Genomic DNA, 16303 nt, shown 5'->3' with positions numbered 1-16303 from the left:
AATGAAGTCGCAATTAAAACATGATTGTGTAGGTTGGTGTTGTATTCCAAATAAAAAATGAAGTTGAAGATGAGGCAATAATGCGTCAAAAGTATCATAATCTTCAACTTAGAACAAGTTTTCCTATTGATGAACATGTTGCATCTATACTCACACCTTATACTTTTAAATTGATTTAACTTGAGATCTGCAAAAATATAAAACATTTGAAATGAGCATTTGGTCTTATATTGTGAGCATCACACCAAAGAGGAGTGAGGTTGTCTTGTAACTTGGATAGAAAGAGAATAACCAATTTTTTTATCTTGTAAAAAGATTGAGCTTTCTAGATATGCATGTTATTTAATTTGAGTGCGGTGAAGAAAAGTTACTTTGTACGAGTACATTCAAATAATTTTCTTTTTCGATGGAGACGTGAAAGTTCATTGATCTTAAGATAAGATAACAGAAAGATTATGCTAGAGGGTTGGAGAAACTCATCCAAGGAATAAAAAGGCATGTCTGAAAGTCAAGAACATTCAATTGATTTGGAACTTTATGTTCCAAGTACTGATAATTACGATATGCTGGAAATCATATTCTTTCAAAATTCAATGGTCAACCAAAAGTATCAAGGACAAAAAGATGAGTTGAAGTAGTAAGGAAGGTTCTTTATTGTCATATGTTTGTTGTATCTTGTGCTTTGATAGGATCATAAAGGGTTGGAGAAAAACAACTAAGAAACAAAATAAAATGCAATTTATAGACAACTATACGAATAAATTAACTTTATCATCAATTTATTAGAAAGTTTGCTCCTAATGTAATACGGTATATTATTTGTCTATGGTGATTTACCCATGTATAATGATAATGGAATGAACACCCTTTTTTTTCTGGCGTTTGAGAAAAGTGTCACTTTAAAATATACTGAAATTATCTATTTTTTATATCTATTTCATAAATCAATTTAATACTTGTAAAGGCTTCGCCAATTTAATTCTATGACTTGTATCTATAAGTGTAATTCATCATGCTCTTGACATGAAAATTTACACTTAGTATATAGAGGATATTACTTTGTTCCATTCTGATAATTAGCAGAATATCATTACATTCATAAGGCTAATAATCCTTCTACATTTATGACTCCAATCAGTCCATGGAATTATAATAACAGTTACTTCCAAACCTGCATACCACACTTCATTAATATTATACAACCCTTTGCCTTTAGTCTAGGGATCATTATAACTACTATTTTACAAAGATGAGATAAACATTACGAGACTTATTTAGCTTAATTAGGAACAAACTAACTTAGACTTCTTAGACCACTTAAGTTAGGTATTTTCAAAAGAAGAGTTTTTAAGGGCAATATATTACAAAATACTTAATTTAGACACCCTAGTCCACGTTAGGTAGTCATGCGTCTAGAGATGGTTGTTTGGGCGAAATTCTCCTTCCTCCTAATGAAGACAAGGATATTCATCCGGATCCTCTTCTTCATAAAGTTCATTCCATTATCATTTTCGACCACTTCGTCGGGAACGAAACCAGCACTTCATTTTGAGGAACCAAGGGTTGTTGAGGTGCTGCTACATTAAGTGGATTAACTCCTATTTGTGCAAGTGGAGTGTTACCAAACATCTGATGTAACGATAAGTATAACCTTTCAAGCAGTAGAGGTTGTTCTAATGTCTCGCGAACTAATGACACACTGTATCTCGTAGCTATACTAACTAGTCTATTGAGGATTAAGGATCTGTTTACATCGTCAATCTCCCATGGATCAATATCTGCTTCCTCGATAAACTCAATACGTCGGACCCCCCGAATGAGCCAAGGGACCTTCTGGATTCATCTATAAACACTCAACATATACAAAGAAGCAACAAGATCAAAAACCAAACAGAAAATAAGGTGAATTACTAATAAACAAGTTTAATATCAATTATAACATGTCAAGAAAAGGAATATACATATACACAGTTTAGCAGAATGAATTTGAATTATAAGTAAAATCATTTTATAGGAAATATTCACATAAACACAGTGAATAAATGAAGACATAGTCATTTACACTATAACAACATTTATCATACTAATAATGAGCAAGCAGTACCATTTTTGTTGGATTAGTTTTCATATTTCGTGAATATTATTGGATGTTATTAGACTTATGCATTAAATTTTTCCCTATCTATTTCTCTCTTTGATTATTTTCTCTCTTTCCTCTTCTTTCAAAACACTATTCCATGGAGTTTACATCCTAATGAGCATAAGACCGTTTCGGCGACTATAACATGACAGTTTGAACTTTAGGTAGTCAAACCTTCAATCATTATAGTCCAATCGTACTACCTTATTTCTAGATAGTCTAATTTTGTCAGGCTCACTGTGTCGGGTTTTACGAGTACCTTCAGTCCGGAAGCAATCCCCGACTATTGATAGGCGTTCGAAACACAAGTGCCCTCGATAGGTCCTCAAAGTAACCAAACCATAACCATCTTCATTCTCATCTACACATAAGTGCATAGGGACTTGTTATTGCTCCTCTCTTGTCCTTATTTTCTCTGCTAAACTAGGACACTCTTAAGGATCCATTAACACTTTTCTTTAAGGTTCTGTTTAACAATTTTTATGTCAAATAATTTCTCAAATCCAAGACATCTCTTAGTACATAGTATATCATTAAGAAAACACAAGTAACAGTTACGACACAATTAAATATAAGTTTATCACGATCATAGATTATATATAAAGAGTAATAAATTACAAGGATAAGATTATATAACTGTCAGACATGAATTTACCATCCATAAAAGGGAATTTATTAAAATAAATCATGTGAACTAGAAACATATAGTCATTCAATATTTATGTAAGCAACATATAGTCATCAGACATCTTTTAGTCATATGGTAAGGAATTTCTTAAAAAGAATATGTGTATTATCAGTCATCAGTATCATACTGTTTTTCTCTTTTCAATTAACTTACTTTACCAATCGTTCAACACACCCACAAGAAAAGGTTCATATAAGTTTACTTGCATATAATCAAACATACAATTTATGCAACTTTTAAACTTGTTAAAGTAATTTCCCTTACCGTGATCAAGTTCTTCAAAATCTTCTTCGTGAGTTCCGAGGTTACCCTGGTTTCTCTTCTTTCCTTTTCTCAGGTGTTTTGTGAGCGTTTTTTATTTTTTATTTCTGTTGATACTAAGATTATCATATTTTTTGGAACCCACAAAATACTAGTGAGTTTCACTCCTGGAGATGCTCTTCCTCAAGAGTTATAAGAAATAAACGAAAGAAACCGACAAAATTTATCAACAATATTCAATTATTGTTTTCTTACACTTATAAAAAAACTACATGCATATGTATAGTAAAAAAAATGCTCAAACTAATTTTAAAAGTTATAACAACAACTTAAATAGTTTAAAGATTGACGATTTAAAGGATATATTGTTGTGAATTCGGATTGAATCACACCAATAATCTTGATGTGTGGAGCAAATCGAATAAGCAATCAAAATGTGGAAATAGCAATAATAATCACGAACAAAAGATAAGCAATAAAACGGTAAAGAACACGAAGCAATTGTTTACCCAGTTCAGTCAAAACCGACCTACTCTGGGGGAGAGAGCCACCCTCCGTTCCACTATCAATGAAAAGCTTGATTACAACGAGATTCAATACAAAAGAGTTGCAAGAATTAGACTTCAACCCTAATTCTACCCTTTTCCCAAATCTCTTCCCGTGACCAAGAGATTTCAATGATAAGTGATTACAAGATGAAAGAATCAACACCCAAAACCTAGAGATGAACCAAGAGTAACCCTCTTAACCCTAGCCGCCGTTTTGGTGAAAGAAACCCTCAAAACTTGTTCTGAAAAAACAGAAAACGTGACCCTTTAAATACCCTGCAGCAATTTTCGCCCGAGGCACCACTTTTTTCGCCTGGGGCGAAAATTTTCGCCTGAGGCACCAAATCTTTCGCCTGGGGCGACAAGCAAACAGAGAGCCCCCTTTTCCTGCTTCAAATTTCGCCCGGGGCACGGGTTTTTTCGCCCGGGGCGAAAAAACAGCATATTAGTGTTTTTTCCACGTTTTCAAGGCAATTCCCAACAATCTCCACCTTGCCTTTAAAACGATGGTGATGCCAACTTCCCATCAACCACCGTGCTGCTCTCTCCACTTGTTTACACCACACCCTCTTCGGCCCCCGGAGTCTACCTCTCCGTACTCCCGAAAAATGCTTGCCTCCAATTGCCCTTGGATTTTTAGGACAATACACAAGCTAAACCATACCCTCTTCAAACCCCGGATTGTAGCTTTCCGTACTCTTGAAGACATGCTTGCCTCCAACCAAAACCTTGGAATTTTTAGGTGGTTTCACAAGCTGCAACCTCAAACTCTCCTTGTGTTCAACTACGTCCAGCAGTCTAACAAGTTACCAAGCTTGATCACCGTTGCTTCCACACAAGGTCTCCATAGCCATACCACTTTGGTATACCTCCACCTCAAACCGAGATTCCTTCACCAAAGTCTTAAACCGGTATATCCACTATGTCTTCCACCTTGTAACTGAGTATTCTTACCACCGCCTCTCCAGGCTGATGTTGAGTATTATTCCACCGCCTCTCCAGGCCGATGTTGAGTATTATTACCACCGCCTCTCCAGGCTGATGTTGAGTATTATTACCACCGCCTCTCCAGGCTGATCAGCAAGCTATGAGTGTCAACTGGTGACTATGAGTGCTCCCGCACTCTCATAGCCTTCCTCCTCATCAATGGCAACATGAGCTGACGAACTACCACTGCCCCTTCTCTGAGGACAGTCCTTCTTGAAGTGACCCGGATCCTGACAATAGAAGCATCTGAACCTGCCACCATTATCATCTTTTGGCCTAGACTTTGACCCATATTTCTTCCCCTTTCCTCTACCGTCGTTCTCACTTCTATCCCTCATCACATTTAACCCTTCCGCACTATCATCAACCCTCAAGTCTCTCAACTTTGTCAACTCCTTGGTCCTCAAAGCCGATTGAACTTCATCCAATGTGATAGTACCTTCTTTGCCATAAAGCAACGCATCCTTGAGATTTTCAAGTGACTTGGGTAAAGCACACAACAAATGAAAGGCCTTGTCCTCGTCTTCCAAATTCACGTCAATGTTCGCCAAGTCGTCAATGATCTTGTTGAACTCCGAAAGTTGCTCCACCACAGGCTTGTTCTCCACCATTCGAAAGAAAAACAACCGTTCTTTCAAACACTGCTTATGTGCCAAAGACTTCGTCATATACAACGCATCCAACTTGGTCCACATAGCCGCCGCAGTTTTTTCTTTAGCTACTTCCCTCAACACATTATCCGCGAGGCACAAGATAATGACACTCAAAGCCTTATCATTCATCTCGCTCTTTTCTGCGTTCGAGAGAGTATTTGGCATATTCGATATGCCCAACAATGCTTCAACACACTTTTGTTGTGTTAATATTGCCCGTACCTTCACCTTCCATAAACCGAAGTCATTTTTACCGGTGAACTTCTCAATCTCCCACTTAGAACCCATGATACTTAATTCGTTTGATCCTTTGCCCCACGGTGGGCGCCAATTGTTGTGAATTCGGATTGAATCACACCAATAATCTTGATGTGTGGAGCAAATCGAATAAGCAATCAAAATGTGGAAATAGCAATAATAATCACGAACAAAAGATAAGCAATAAAACTGTAAAGAACACGAAGCAATTGTTTACCCAGTTCAGTCAAAACCGACCTACTCTGGGGGAGAGAGCCACCCTCCGTTCCACTATCAATGAAAAGCTTGATTACAACGAGATTCAATACAAAAGAGTTGCAAGAATTAGACTTCAACCCTAATTCTACCCTTTTCCCAAATCTCTTCCCGTGACCAAGAGATTTCAATGATAAGTGATTACAAGATGAAAGAATCAACACCCAAAACCTAGAGATGAACCAAGAGTAACCCTCTTAACCCTAGCCGCCGTTTTGGTGAAAGAAACCCTCAAAACTTGTTCTGAAAAAACAGAAAACGTGACCCTTTAAATACCCTGCAGCAATTTTCGCCCGAGGCACCACTTTTTTCGCCTGGGGCGAAAATTTTCGCCTGAGGCACCAAATCTTTCGCCTGGGGCGACAAGCAAACAGAGAGCCCCCTTTTCCTGCTTCAAATTTCGCCCGGGGCACGGGTTTTTTCGCCCGGGGCGAAAAAACAGCATATTAGTGTTTTTTCCACGTTTTCAAGGCAATTCCCAACATATATAAACTGATTGCATTAGATAGAGTGCTTTAGTTTACTTAACAATGTAAACTTACTATAAAGCTAATAAAAGCTACTGATATATGAAAAACTTAACTTATTTTTCATTATCATGCTCATTTTGATTGGTCGTCTCCACAGGTGGTGTGTGGCGATCCGCCGGAAGTTTTATCTTGCCTCGTGAATTAGCAGGAATAAGTTTTAAATTCTCACAGTTACATATTTCCACCATAAATCCATCTGGGTCGTTGAAGAAAAGTTGATCCATCGTTGTTTCATCTTCTGCATTCATCTCCTTCAATTTTTTCTCCATCCCTTCTACATCTTCACACTAACAAATAATAGCAATGCAAAAAACAAGTAAAAATACAAATCATGCTAACCATTGTACATCTATGTTGTAATATGTTTGTGTTAGCAGTACAATTTAAATGAATTTTGAAAGGAAACAAATATTTAAACCACGTGTTGTTTAGTTTAGAAGGGTTCATTTAAATTTCTAAACTTGATATAATTGAATGTGGTTTTAGATTGAATTTGTATTTAATTGATCCAATTTGCAATTACAAAAAAAAAAATGTATTAATATTAATAGTATAAAATCACGGTAACATAACATGAACACTACTATTTGCAGACACCGTATGCAACATCAATGATACAAGACATTTTGGATTTTACACAGAACCTCAGGCAAGCTAAAAAAAATAATTAAAAAAAAATAATTAAAAACACATATGAGATGTCAAACAACATCAAAAACATCTCTCCCGGTTAGTATGATATTCCCCACAATAATCTCTTATGCTTCCTTATTGAGACTTTAACTAACACATGAGATGTCACAACACTAGGTACAACATATTTACTTCTATCTAATGTGAGATTTTAACTCACACATCAGATGTCGCAACCCAGTTGTATTTGAAAATATAAAATCAAATTTTAATTCTAATAGCTTTTCTAAAATCTATCTTTTTTAAGAACGACAAACTTAAGTGTGGAGCTTCACATTTTTAAAAATTGATTTTTTAAACATTAGTTTCATATTTTTTTAATCCAAAAAAAAAACTTCAAATTTTTTCAAAACAAAATCTTTTTTTTAAAACTTAATCAAACGCACTCACGTACTTTTTTTCTAAACAAAAAAAACTTAATGCATTTCATTAACTAATAAACGTTCAATACATAAGGGAATAATCTCAAATCGATGAAAACTAGCCCAAGAAATGGCCGTCCGAGCAAAAGTATGAGCAACCATATTTGCTTGTCTCCTAACAAACTTCACTTCAAAATAATCTCAAATCGATGGAAACACGCTCAAGTACTTAATAACAAAAGATATTGTATTTTTCAAAAAAGAATTTCATATTCTCTTCATCCATTTTTTTTTATATTTGAATTTAATTGTTATTTAAAAAATATAGAATTATAGCCGAAAACACTTTTCTATTTATAGAGCTTAACTCAAAAGGCTAAACAAGTATTTTTTTTTAATGGCAAAGGCACGAGTATAAAACAAGTTAAAATTATGCTGGTATATAACACTTTTTAATAAATTATTTTGCCGCAAATAAATTTGTCGGTACTCGTTCCGTGAGTTTAGCTCAATTAGTAAGAATATTGCATTATATATACAGGAGGCCGGAGTTCAAACATTGGTCATTCCATTTATCAATCTTAAGGGTGAAATTTCTACCTACTTGACTACTTGACAAAAATAATAATTTGTTGGAACTCATTTCAGTCTCAACTTGAGAAGAGTATATGTTAAAGAATGCCATCGTGAATAAGCTTTTATACTATATAACATTTTTAATTTAAGTCACTATATTTGGTCTAGTAATGAAAAATCTGGATTGTATATATAGATCGTAGGTTCAATCTTTAGCTCCATTATAAAGATTCTTAACTTGAGTGTAATTTATCCCTACAAACCAAGTTAATTATAGGGATGTGTCTTTCACACACTTTTGACGCTATATATCATATAAAATTTGATCCTCACCAAGTTAGTTATCCTTCTAATTTGTTTTTTAGCATTAAGAATCTAGTTCTCTAACAGGAAAACTAATCCTAATAATTTAGAGTTCGTCTGTAAAATAAATACAATTTAATAAAACAAATTAATTTAGAGTTCGTCTGTGAAATAAATACAATTTAATAAAACAATTTAATTTAGAGTTCGTCTGTAAAAAATTTAGAGTTCTTTTAAACTCGGGCGACCTTGTGCTAGGGTAACATGACCATTTGCCTAGAACCTCACAAAACAGAGGCTCAAATTTTCAATTTGTTGTATATTTTAAAAAAAATTGTCAAAAAAAATTAATTATTAGTTAAATGTAAAATATAAAACAATGCATTTTTTTATGAACAACAAATATATTATTAATCGAGTTTCTGTACAAAACGAACAGAGACCCGTAAAAAATAGGCTATAAAACAAAGGTGCTGTATATAACCGGAATACCAATGAAAATACCAAAACACATCCGTCTAATAGAGGTCCAATTCTAATTGTTAAAACAATGCATCTAATTAATGGTCTAGTAGTTGAGTGATTTGTGTTAAATATTTTGTGTGTTTATGGATTCAATTTCCACTGTAACCGCATTTATTTATTTTTATTGAGAGTCAGATTTTAATTATTGGAGAATTAATAAAATTACGTCGAGACGGCCCTGCTTCTAAACATGTAATTATAGAAAGAATTCACCAATGTCTCTGTATATGTTAGCTTGACTCAGAGAGCAGTGACATCACATTCAATGTGTATGAGTCCGGATTTCGAAACCGGAACACTCCACTTATTCATCTTTAAGGTGATTTTTTTAACTACTAGAAAACTTAAAAAAAAAAAAAAAAAAAGAGTTCACTAATCACTTTAATCCTATTATACTGTTTCTTAGCAATATATACAAGTTCGAATTTCGGACAATGTCACTTATCTCTTAAAAATGGAATTTCTAGGCACTAAATAACTTGAAGAAAAAAAATTAAATAGAGGCATAACCAATTCCACAACATTAATTAATTTTTCCAATAGCAAGCACACTTGGACACAAATATATGATATACCTGAAATGATATATGATTTGTCTTGAGGATCCAAGTCACGTTGTTGAGTATCGGAAGGCAATTTATCTTCTTCTTTAGAGTTTAGACTGCACCAAATGAATCCCAACTCCATAATTGAACAACCAAGCACCTTCAAAATCCAAAACTGGAGGCCTCTCAATCAAAACAAACCCCAACACCTTTGTATAAAAGTCTATAGACTCTTTCACATTTCTACAAAGCCTTGAAATATGGTTTAATGCCATTAATGGAGGTTGGTCATTTTTCTCACTTTTTTTTCCATCTTCTCTAACATCTTGTTTCTGCATTGCTAACTATTCAAGAGCTTAATTTCTTGTTATTTCATATGCAAAGTGTGTGTATAGTTATTTATGTATTGATTTAATTGATTGATGAGGTATTGAAAATTGAAAATGGGAAATAGGAAAAATATATGCATGGATTTGACACGTGGAATTAAGGTAGAGTGGAAGCATGTATACGTGTGTGAAACTGTGAATGTGTTGTCGGTTTGAGTTGGGACAGAATATTCTATCCGGACGAGGTTGCTTCAAACACAACACAATAGTACAGCACAAAGAGGTTGTTTCTCCTGGCTGTGCCAGCAGCTCAAACCGTTTTTTTCAAGTACTTTAAGCTATGTTGTCTAGGTGCGGGTACGGTACCGGTCTGATACGGGTACCGTACATGGACATAAATTAAGGTACGTGTATGTACCCAGTACTAGTACGAGTATGTAACCGGTACTGGTACTCTCCGTTAAATGGACTATCCGTGCATCATAGAGTTTAAGAGATACTCCTCCATCCGGTTTTTTTTATAAGGAATATGTACATAGTTATTTTCATTTAATATTCTTATAAACTTAAATGTATTTCATTATACCTTTATTAGTTTATTTAATTATTTTTAATTCTACTAACTTACTTATTTTATATTTAAAAATTAGTGAAAGCTTATTATACAAAGGACCAATTTTTTTTCCACTTTAGAGCTATAATTTTTTTTCCATTTTAGGGCTTATAATTTTAGTTAGAAATTAGTTTATAATTGTGTTCTAACATGCATGGAGTATTTAAGCTTCCCCTCATACTCCTTATAGAGGTTTTAGCAAGAATTGATTTTAGAAATGGGTAGTAAAACATAAGAATCATCCTTTAGAAATTAATTGTGAAAAATGTCTTATTTGGCATGTTCTTATATGTTAAAATCAATTAGGATTAGATCTTATGAATTGGTACTGAACTGGAGGTGTATGAGTACAAGTGGAAGGATAATATATTAATATTGATGGGAAAATAAAAAAAAAAATCTCCACACAATAAATAAAAAACAAAAAAATCTTCGACCAATAAATAAAACTAAAACTTAATAATATTTTACTACTAAATCTAAACTAAAACTGATTGCAAATTAAACCCTCCTCAACTGCAATTTTTATACGGAAAAATTGCAAATTTTTTTCTCGTGACTCACAACTACCCTAACCCTAAACCCATAAGATTAGAATTGTTGTGGCGAACAAAACTCAATATAACTCTTCATATATATATATGGGGGCTGCTAACTTAGACTCAGTTGGGTCTAAGTTAGCAAGGTGCACCTTTTGAGTTGGACAAAAATACCCATTTTTTTAATTTTTGAAAGAATAGAGCAACAGGGGCATTTCTGTAATGGTTTCACACCACGCGCTCTTGTCGGCGCGTGTGATGCACGCGCGCTGATTTTATCCACTAATAGCGTGACACGTGTCCTGGAGGGGAAAAAGAAGTGGGGGGCGCGTGTAAAATTGCAGAAAATTACAGAAATGCCCCTGTTGCTCTATTCTTTCAAAAATTAAAAGAATGGGTATTTTGGTCCAATTGAAAAGGTGCACCTTGCTAACTTAGACCAAACTAGGGTCTAAGTTAGAAAACCCCTATATATATATATAGGGGGCTGCTAATTTAGACCCAGTTGGGTCTAAATTAGCAAGGTGCACCTTTTGAGTTGGACAAAAATACCCTTTCTTTTTATAAAAAAAAAAAAAAACATATTGGCGCTGATCCAGTGTCGCGCGCCTACCGCAGGACCACCGTTACAGACCGTTGATTTCCATCAGACGGCCAAGAGATGATCTCATCATGGCTGTCGGATCAATCAGACAGTCTAGATCATCCAGCTCCATGATAAGCCAGCGCGTGCACCACACTAGATCTGCGCCTGGAGAGAGAAAATTTTATTTTAAAAAAAGCAGGACACGTGTCAACTGCTGGGTGGTTGGCGTGTTTTTTTTTTCATTTAATACTTTAAACTCAATTATTTCGTTGTAAATTAATTTTTTATTTTTTTATTTTTATACCAAAATTCATAATTTTTTTTTGTCTACAAATAGAGACTTGGTTCGTTTGATTTGGACACAAAAAAAAAAACTCAATTTTTCACTACCTTTAATTATCTTTATATAATACTGTGAAACCATTTAGCTGGTAGAATGGTTTCACAGTATAACTCTCTGAAACCATTTTACTGGTAGAATGGTTTCAGTGAGTAATTTCTTAACTGTTTGCTTCTGAAACCATTCTGAAACCATTTAGCTGGTACAATGGTTTCAGAGCGTTGTACTTTGAAACCATTTCACTGATAGAATGGTTTCAGGGGAGTTGATTCTTAATTGTTTGCTTCTGAAACCATTTTACTGCTAGAATGGTTTCATAGTATAACTCTCTGAAACCATTCTTCCAGCTAAATGGTTTCATAGTAATATATAAACATAATTTTTCACTTCCTTAATCTCGTTATTTATATGTTCTATTGCATTTTAAATTATGTGTATCGTACTAAGTACGTTACTTGTGTGTTGTAATTTAACACGCATCACTCAATCAACTCACTGAAACCATTATACCAGCAAAATGGTTTCAGAATATAACTCTCTGAAACCATTCTACCGGCTAAATGGTTTCATAAGCAAATAACTAAGAATCAACTCAATGAAACCAATCTACCAGTAAAATGGTTTCAAAGTACAACTCTCTGAAACCATAGTACCAGCTAAATGGTTTCAGAAGCAAACAATAGTTTTTAATTACCGTTTTATCTCATTTAATTAACGAAAAATAGTTTCAGGTCTCCAAAAATTTCATAAAATATACCAAAAGTTCCAGAATATTATCTAATATTTTATTAGAAACAAATAAAAAAACAATTGGTTTCAGAGTACAAATCTATGAAATTATTATTATTATTTGTTAAATGGTTTTAAATAATCAGCGGAATTTGTGAAAATAATTTCATGACTTGAACTAGGGAGAGTGAGGTACACAAGAGGGTTCTAAATAATTCATAGTACTTTACATAAAATTTTGGAAATTTTTTATGGAATTATAATATTTTTAATTACCTTTTTAATCATTTAATTAACTAAAAATAGTTTCAGGTCTCCAAAAATTTCATACAATATACCAAAATTTCCAGAATATTATCTACTATTTTATTATGAAAAAATAAAAAACAATAGAGCCTCCCTGAGGCCGCACGCACCCCCACGCGCCTCCGGTGATAGTGGGCGTGGGCGACGCGCACTGTTCATCGTCCCCCCCACCCGTTTTATGCAGAAACGGGTCGCGCGACCCGGTTTTTGACCCGGTTCGATCTCCCTCAATACTCAACGAAACTCGACGTTCCTTATATGGATTTTGATCGTTTTTCAATTTTACAAAGGTTTCCGATATTAGTTTTTGAAATCGGCGTTCGATTCGCACGTAAAATGAGGTCGAAATTTGGAAGAAATTTAAAAAATGTAATAGTTGTTGTTGTTGCATGGGGGGCGCGCTATTTTGGGGGGCGCGCTATTTTATGATGCAAATTACATACATGCCCCAGTTGCTCTATTGTTTCAAAAAAAAAAATGGGTATTTTTGTCCAACTCAGACCTAACTAGGGTCTAAGTTAGAAAACCCCTATATATATATATATATATATAGATATAGAGAATGTATCCAGTGAGAACTGATAATTATTATGAGAAATGAGAACTATTAATAATAATCATCAGATATAATTGACGCTTCAGATTAAAACTCTCACACTCACTTAAAACCTCATGTGATCCTATATTTATGCATATTGAAAAATCTTTCTATATTCAATCTTTCCTAATTTATTCCTATAATCTTTCCTAATTTATTAATGCTCGTATATCATGCTAACACAAACGTGTTCTTCATCTCTTGCTCTGTCCTTCCCTACTTAGATTAATGGTTTTCATGCTTCCTATAAAAATGAGGCAAAATTTAATTTTCTAATAATCAATAATCTCAAAAGTTGCAGGTAGCAACAAAAGCAAAACTGGCACTAATATCTCAACTTAAATACAAAAGAATAAAACATATATAATTTTGTTGGCAACGGTGCCATTGAAGGTGAAGTAAAGGTGCACAAGGCGATATGAATCTCTTAGCAATACTTTCAGGCTATGTGAGTTTGTAACGGATGTGTGCTTGAATCCCCATATGCGATTGTAAGTGAATTGGAGTCTCTAGAGTGGTGCTAATAAATTAAGAAAGTTATTTTTTTTAATAGACTAATAAATTAAGAAAGATTACACAAATAAATTAGGAAAAATTATATATAGCTAGGAAGATTTTTCAATATGCATAAATAGGATCACATGAGGTTTTATGTGAGTGTGAGAATTTAAATCTGATGCGTCAATTTAATCTGGTGGTTATTATTAATAGTTCTCGTTTCTCATAATAATTATTAGTTCTCACCAGATACACTCCCATATATATATATATATATATATATATATATATATATATATATATATAACTATTCAATTCAATGTGGGGATGAATACCCACTTTCATACAACAAATTTAACCATCCAAAAACCGTCATAATGTAATATACCATATTTCAATCTTGCTAATTAATCTTTAGATATTTTCTAATACTTTTTTTAGGTCTTCTCCATCCCTAGCAATTTGACTATCCTCTATAAGATTTAAACCCTTACTAGAGAGATCGCACATCCTTACCATTGATCTTAAATATTAAATTATAGTACTACTGAATACATGCACAAGTGCTTGATGCACAATTTATGTGAATGTTCTAACGTCTAGGATGCCAAAATATAGTCCTAATCCTTAAAAAATCAATTGTTTGAGATATTGAGTTCAAAACATAATCAACCATCGACGCATCTCACATGACTAGGTCTTTGAATAATAAACATAAGAACAACACAATACATTACACCGATCAAAATATAGATAGAAGATAAACGCATGGGAACTGAAAATAAAACTTATGAATAATTAATTGATTTATCCATGCAGGTAGCCATAATAATAGTATAATAGTAAAGCATAACAATGCAATAATATATAATAGACGAACTAAATCATATAAAAAATCTCCTAGAAATAAGGCATCCACCACTTGGGTAGACCTTAGGCAAGCACCCCTCCTAAGTGCAATGGAGGTCACTTGCCTAGGCCATGGACCTTTATGATCATCCATTAACCTCAACCAGGTAAGTAAGTTTTAATGTAACATACACTTCTGTTTTATAACACATGCTGCATTCTATTCACTCTAATACTTTCGATGTGGGACTTAGATAACACGACGTGACTTGTTAGTTCAAACAACTGAACAAGACAATTAGGAAGTCCTCAAGAATTTACAGGCGACTGCACACATGAAACCAAAACCAACCAGCAAAAATACACAAGGTAGAATGCCCGCAAAACAGATCTCGCAGAAAGAAAATAAAAGATGCACACATCAATCTTACACAACAAAAACCACAGTTGATGTGATAAATCAGTACAATGCAGTGCATAAAAAGAAACACGCAGAAGTCGAAACAAATGGAATGCTTTAAAGCGTCTTTCCGTCAAAAAAAAGAAACAAATGGAAAAATTAAATAATGCAGTAAACACATAGCAGAAACACAAGAAATTAATAATGCAGTGAATTGTGATTATGCATAAATTGAACTGCAGAAACAGAAACACAGAAACATTAGATGAGAACAGTTATACACCCTCCATAGGGTTGATTACGGAGTTCGGCCAAAAAAGATGGCCTACATCTTTGAGAGTTGAGACAGAGCAGCTCCTTCATCATCAATAAAAAAATTGGATCCGAGTTACAATCATTAATTAATTAAACTCGCACCGCATGTGTAAAATAATTTTACATCGACGGTGCACAATAATTAAACTCGCATTATTGGATGATGCATGTGTAAAATAATTTTACACCGACGGTGTAAAATAATTAATTAAACTCACATTATTGGATGATGCATGTGTAAAATAACTTTACACCGACGGTGTAAAATAATTAATTAAACTCACATTATTGGATGATGCATGTGTAATAACTTTACACCGACGGTGTAAAATAATTAATGCATGTGTAAAATAACTTTACACCGACGGTGTAAAGTAATAAACTCACATTATTGGATGATGCATGTGTAAAATAACTTTACACCGACGGTGTAAAATAATTAATGCATGTGTAAAATAACTTTACACAGACGGTGTAAAATAATTAATTAAACTCACGTTATTGGATGATGCATGTGTAAAATAACTTTACATCGACGGTGCACAATAATTAAACTCACATTATTGGATGATGCATGTGTAAAATAATTTTACACCGACGGTGTAAAATAATTTTACACCGACGGTGTAAAATAATTAATTAAACTCACATTATTGGATGATGCATGTGTAAAATAACTTTACACCGACGGTGTAAAATAATTAATTAAACTCACATTATTGGATGATGCATGTGTAATAACTTTACACCGACGGTGTAAAATAATTAATGCATGTGTAAAATAACTTTACACCGACGGTGTAAAATATTAAACTCACATTATTGGATGATGCATGTGTAAAATAACTTTACACCGACGGTGTAAAATAATTAATGC

The 16303-nt window shown here is 33.7% G+C and overlaps 1 protein-coding gene and 1 non-coding gene across 2 annotated transcripts; both read right to left on the bottom strand.

Annotated features, from left to right (window-relative positions):
• Positions 1-6373: 6373 nt before the first annotated feature.
• LOC123922118 (glyoxylase I 4) lies at positions 6374-9662 on the bottom strand. The gene is given in 4 exon segments (XM_045974864.1): positions 6374-6607; positions 9355-9372; positions 9374-9439; positions 9441-9662. Coding segments are annotated over 4 exon segments (540 nt in total).
• Positions 9663-14729: 5067 nt separating this feature from the next.
• On the bottom strand, positions 14730-14886 carry LOC123882581. Its single transcript, XR_006799904.1, has one exon. It is a non-coding gene; the product is annotated as a U1 spliceosomal RNA (small nuclear RNA).
• Positions 14887-16303: the final 1417 nt, after the last annotated feature.

The sequence above is a fragment of the Trifolium pratense genome, linkage group LG4 (assembly GCF_020283565.1).
Source record: "Trifolium pratense cultivar HEN17-A07 linkage group LG4, ARS_RC_1.1, whole genome shotgun sequence".
In the NCBI taxonomy this organism is placed as follows: domain Eukaryota; kingdom Viridiplantae; phylum Streptophyta; class Magnoliopsida; order Fabales; family Fabaceae; genus Trifolium; species Trifolium pratense.
The sequence above is the reverse complement of the archived record's forward strand: the minus strand, read 5'-3'. Positions and strand labels throughout refer to the sequence as shown.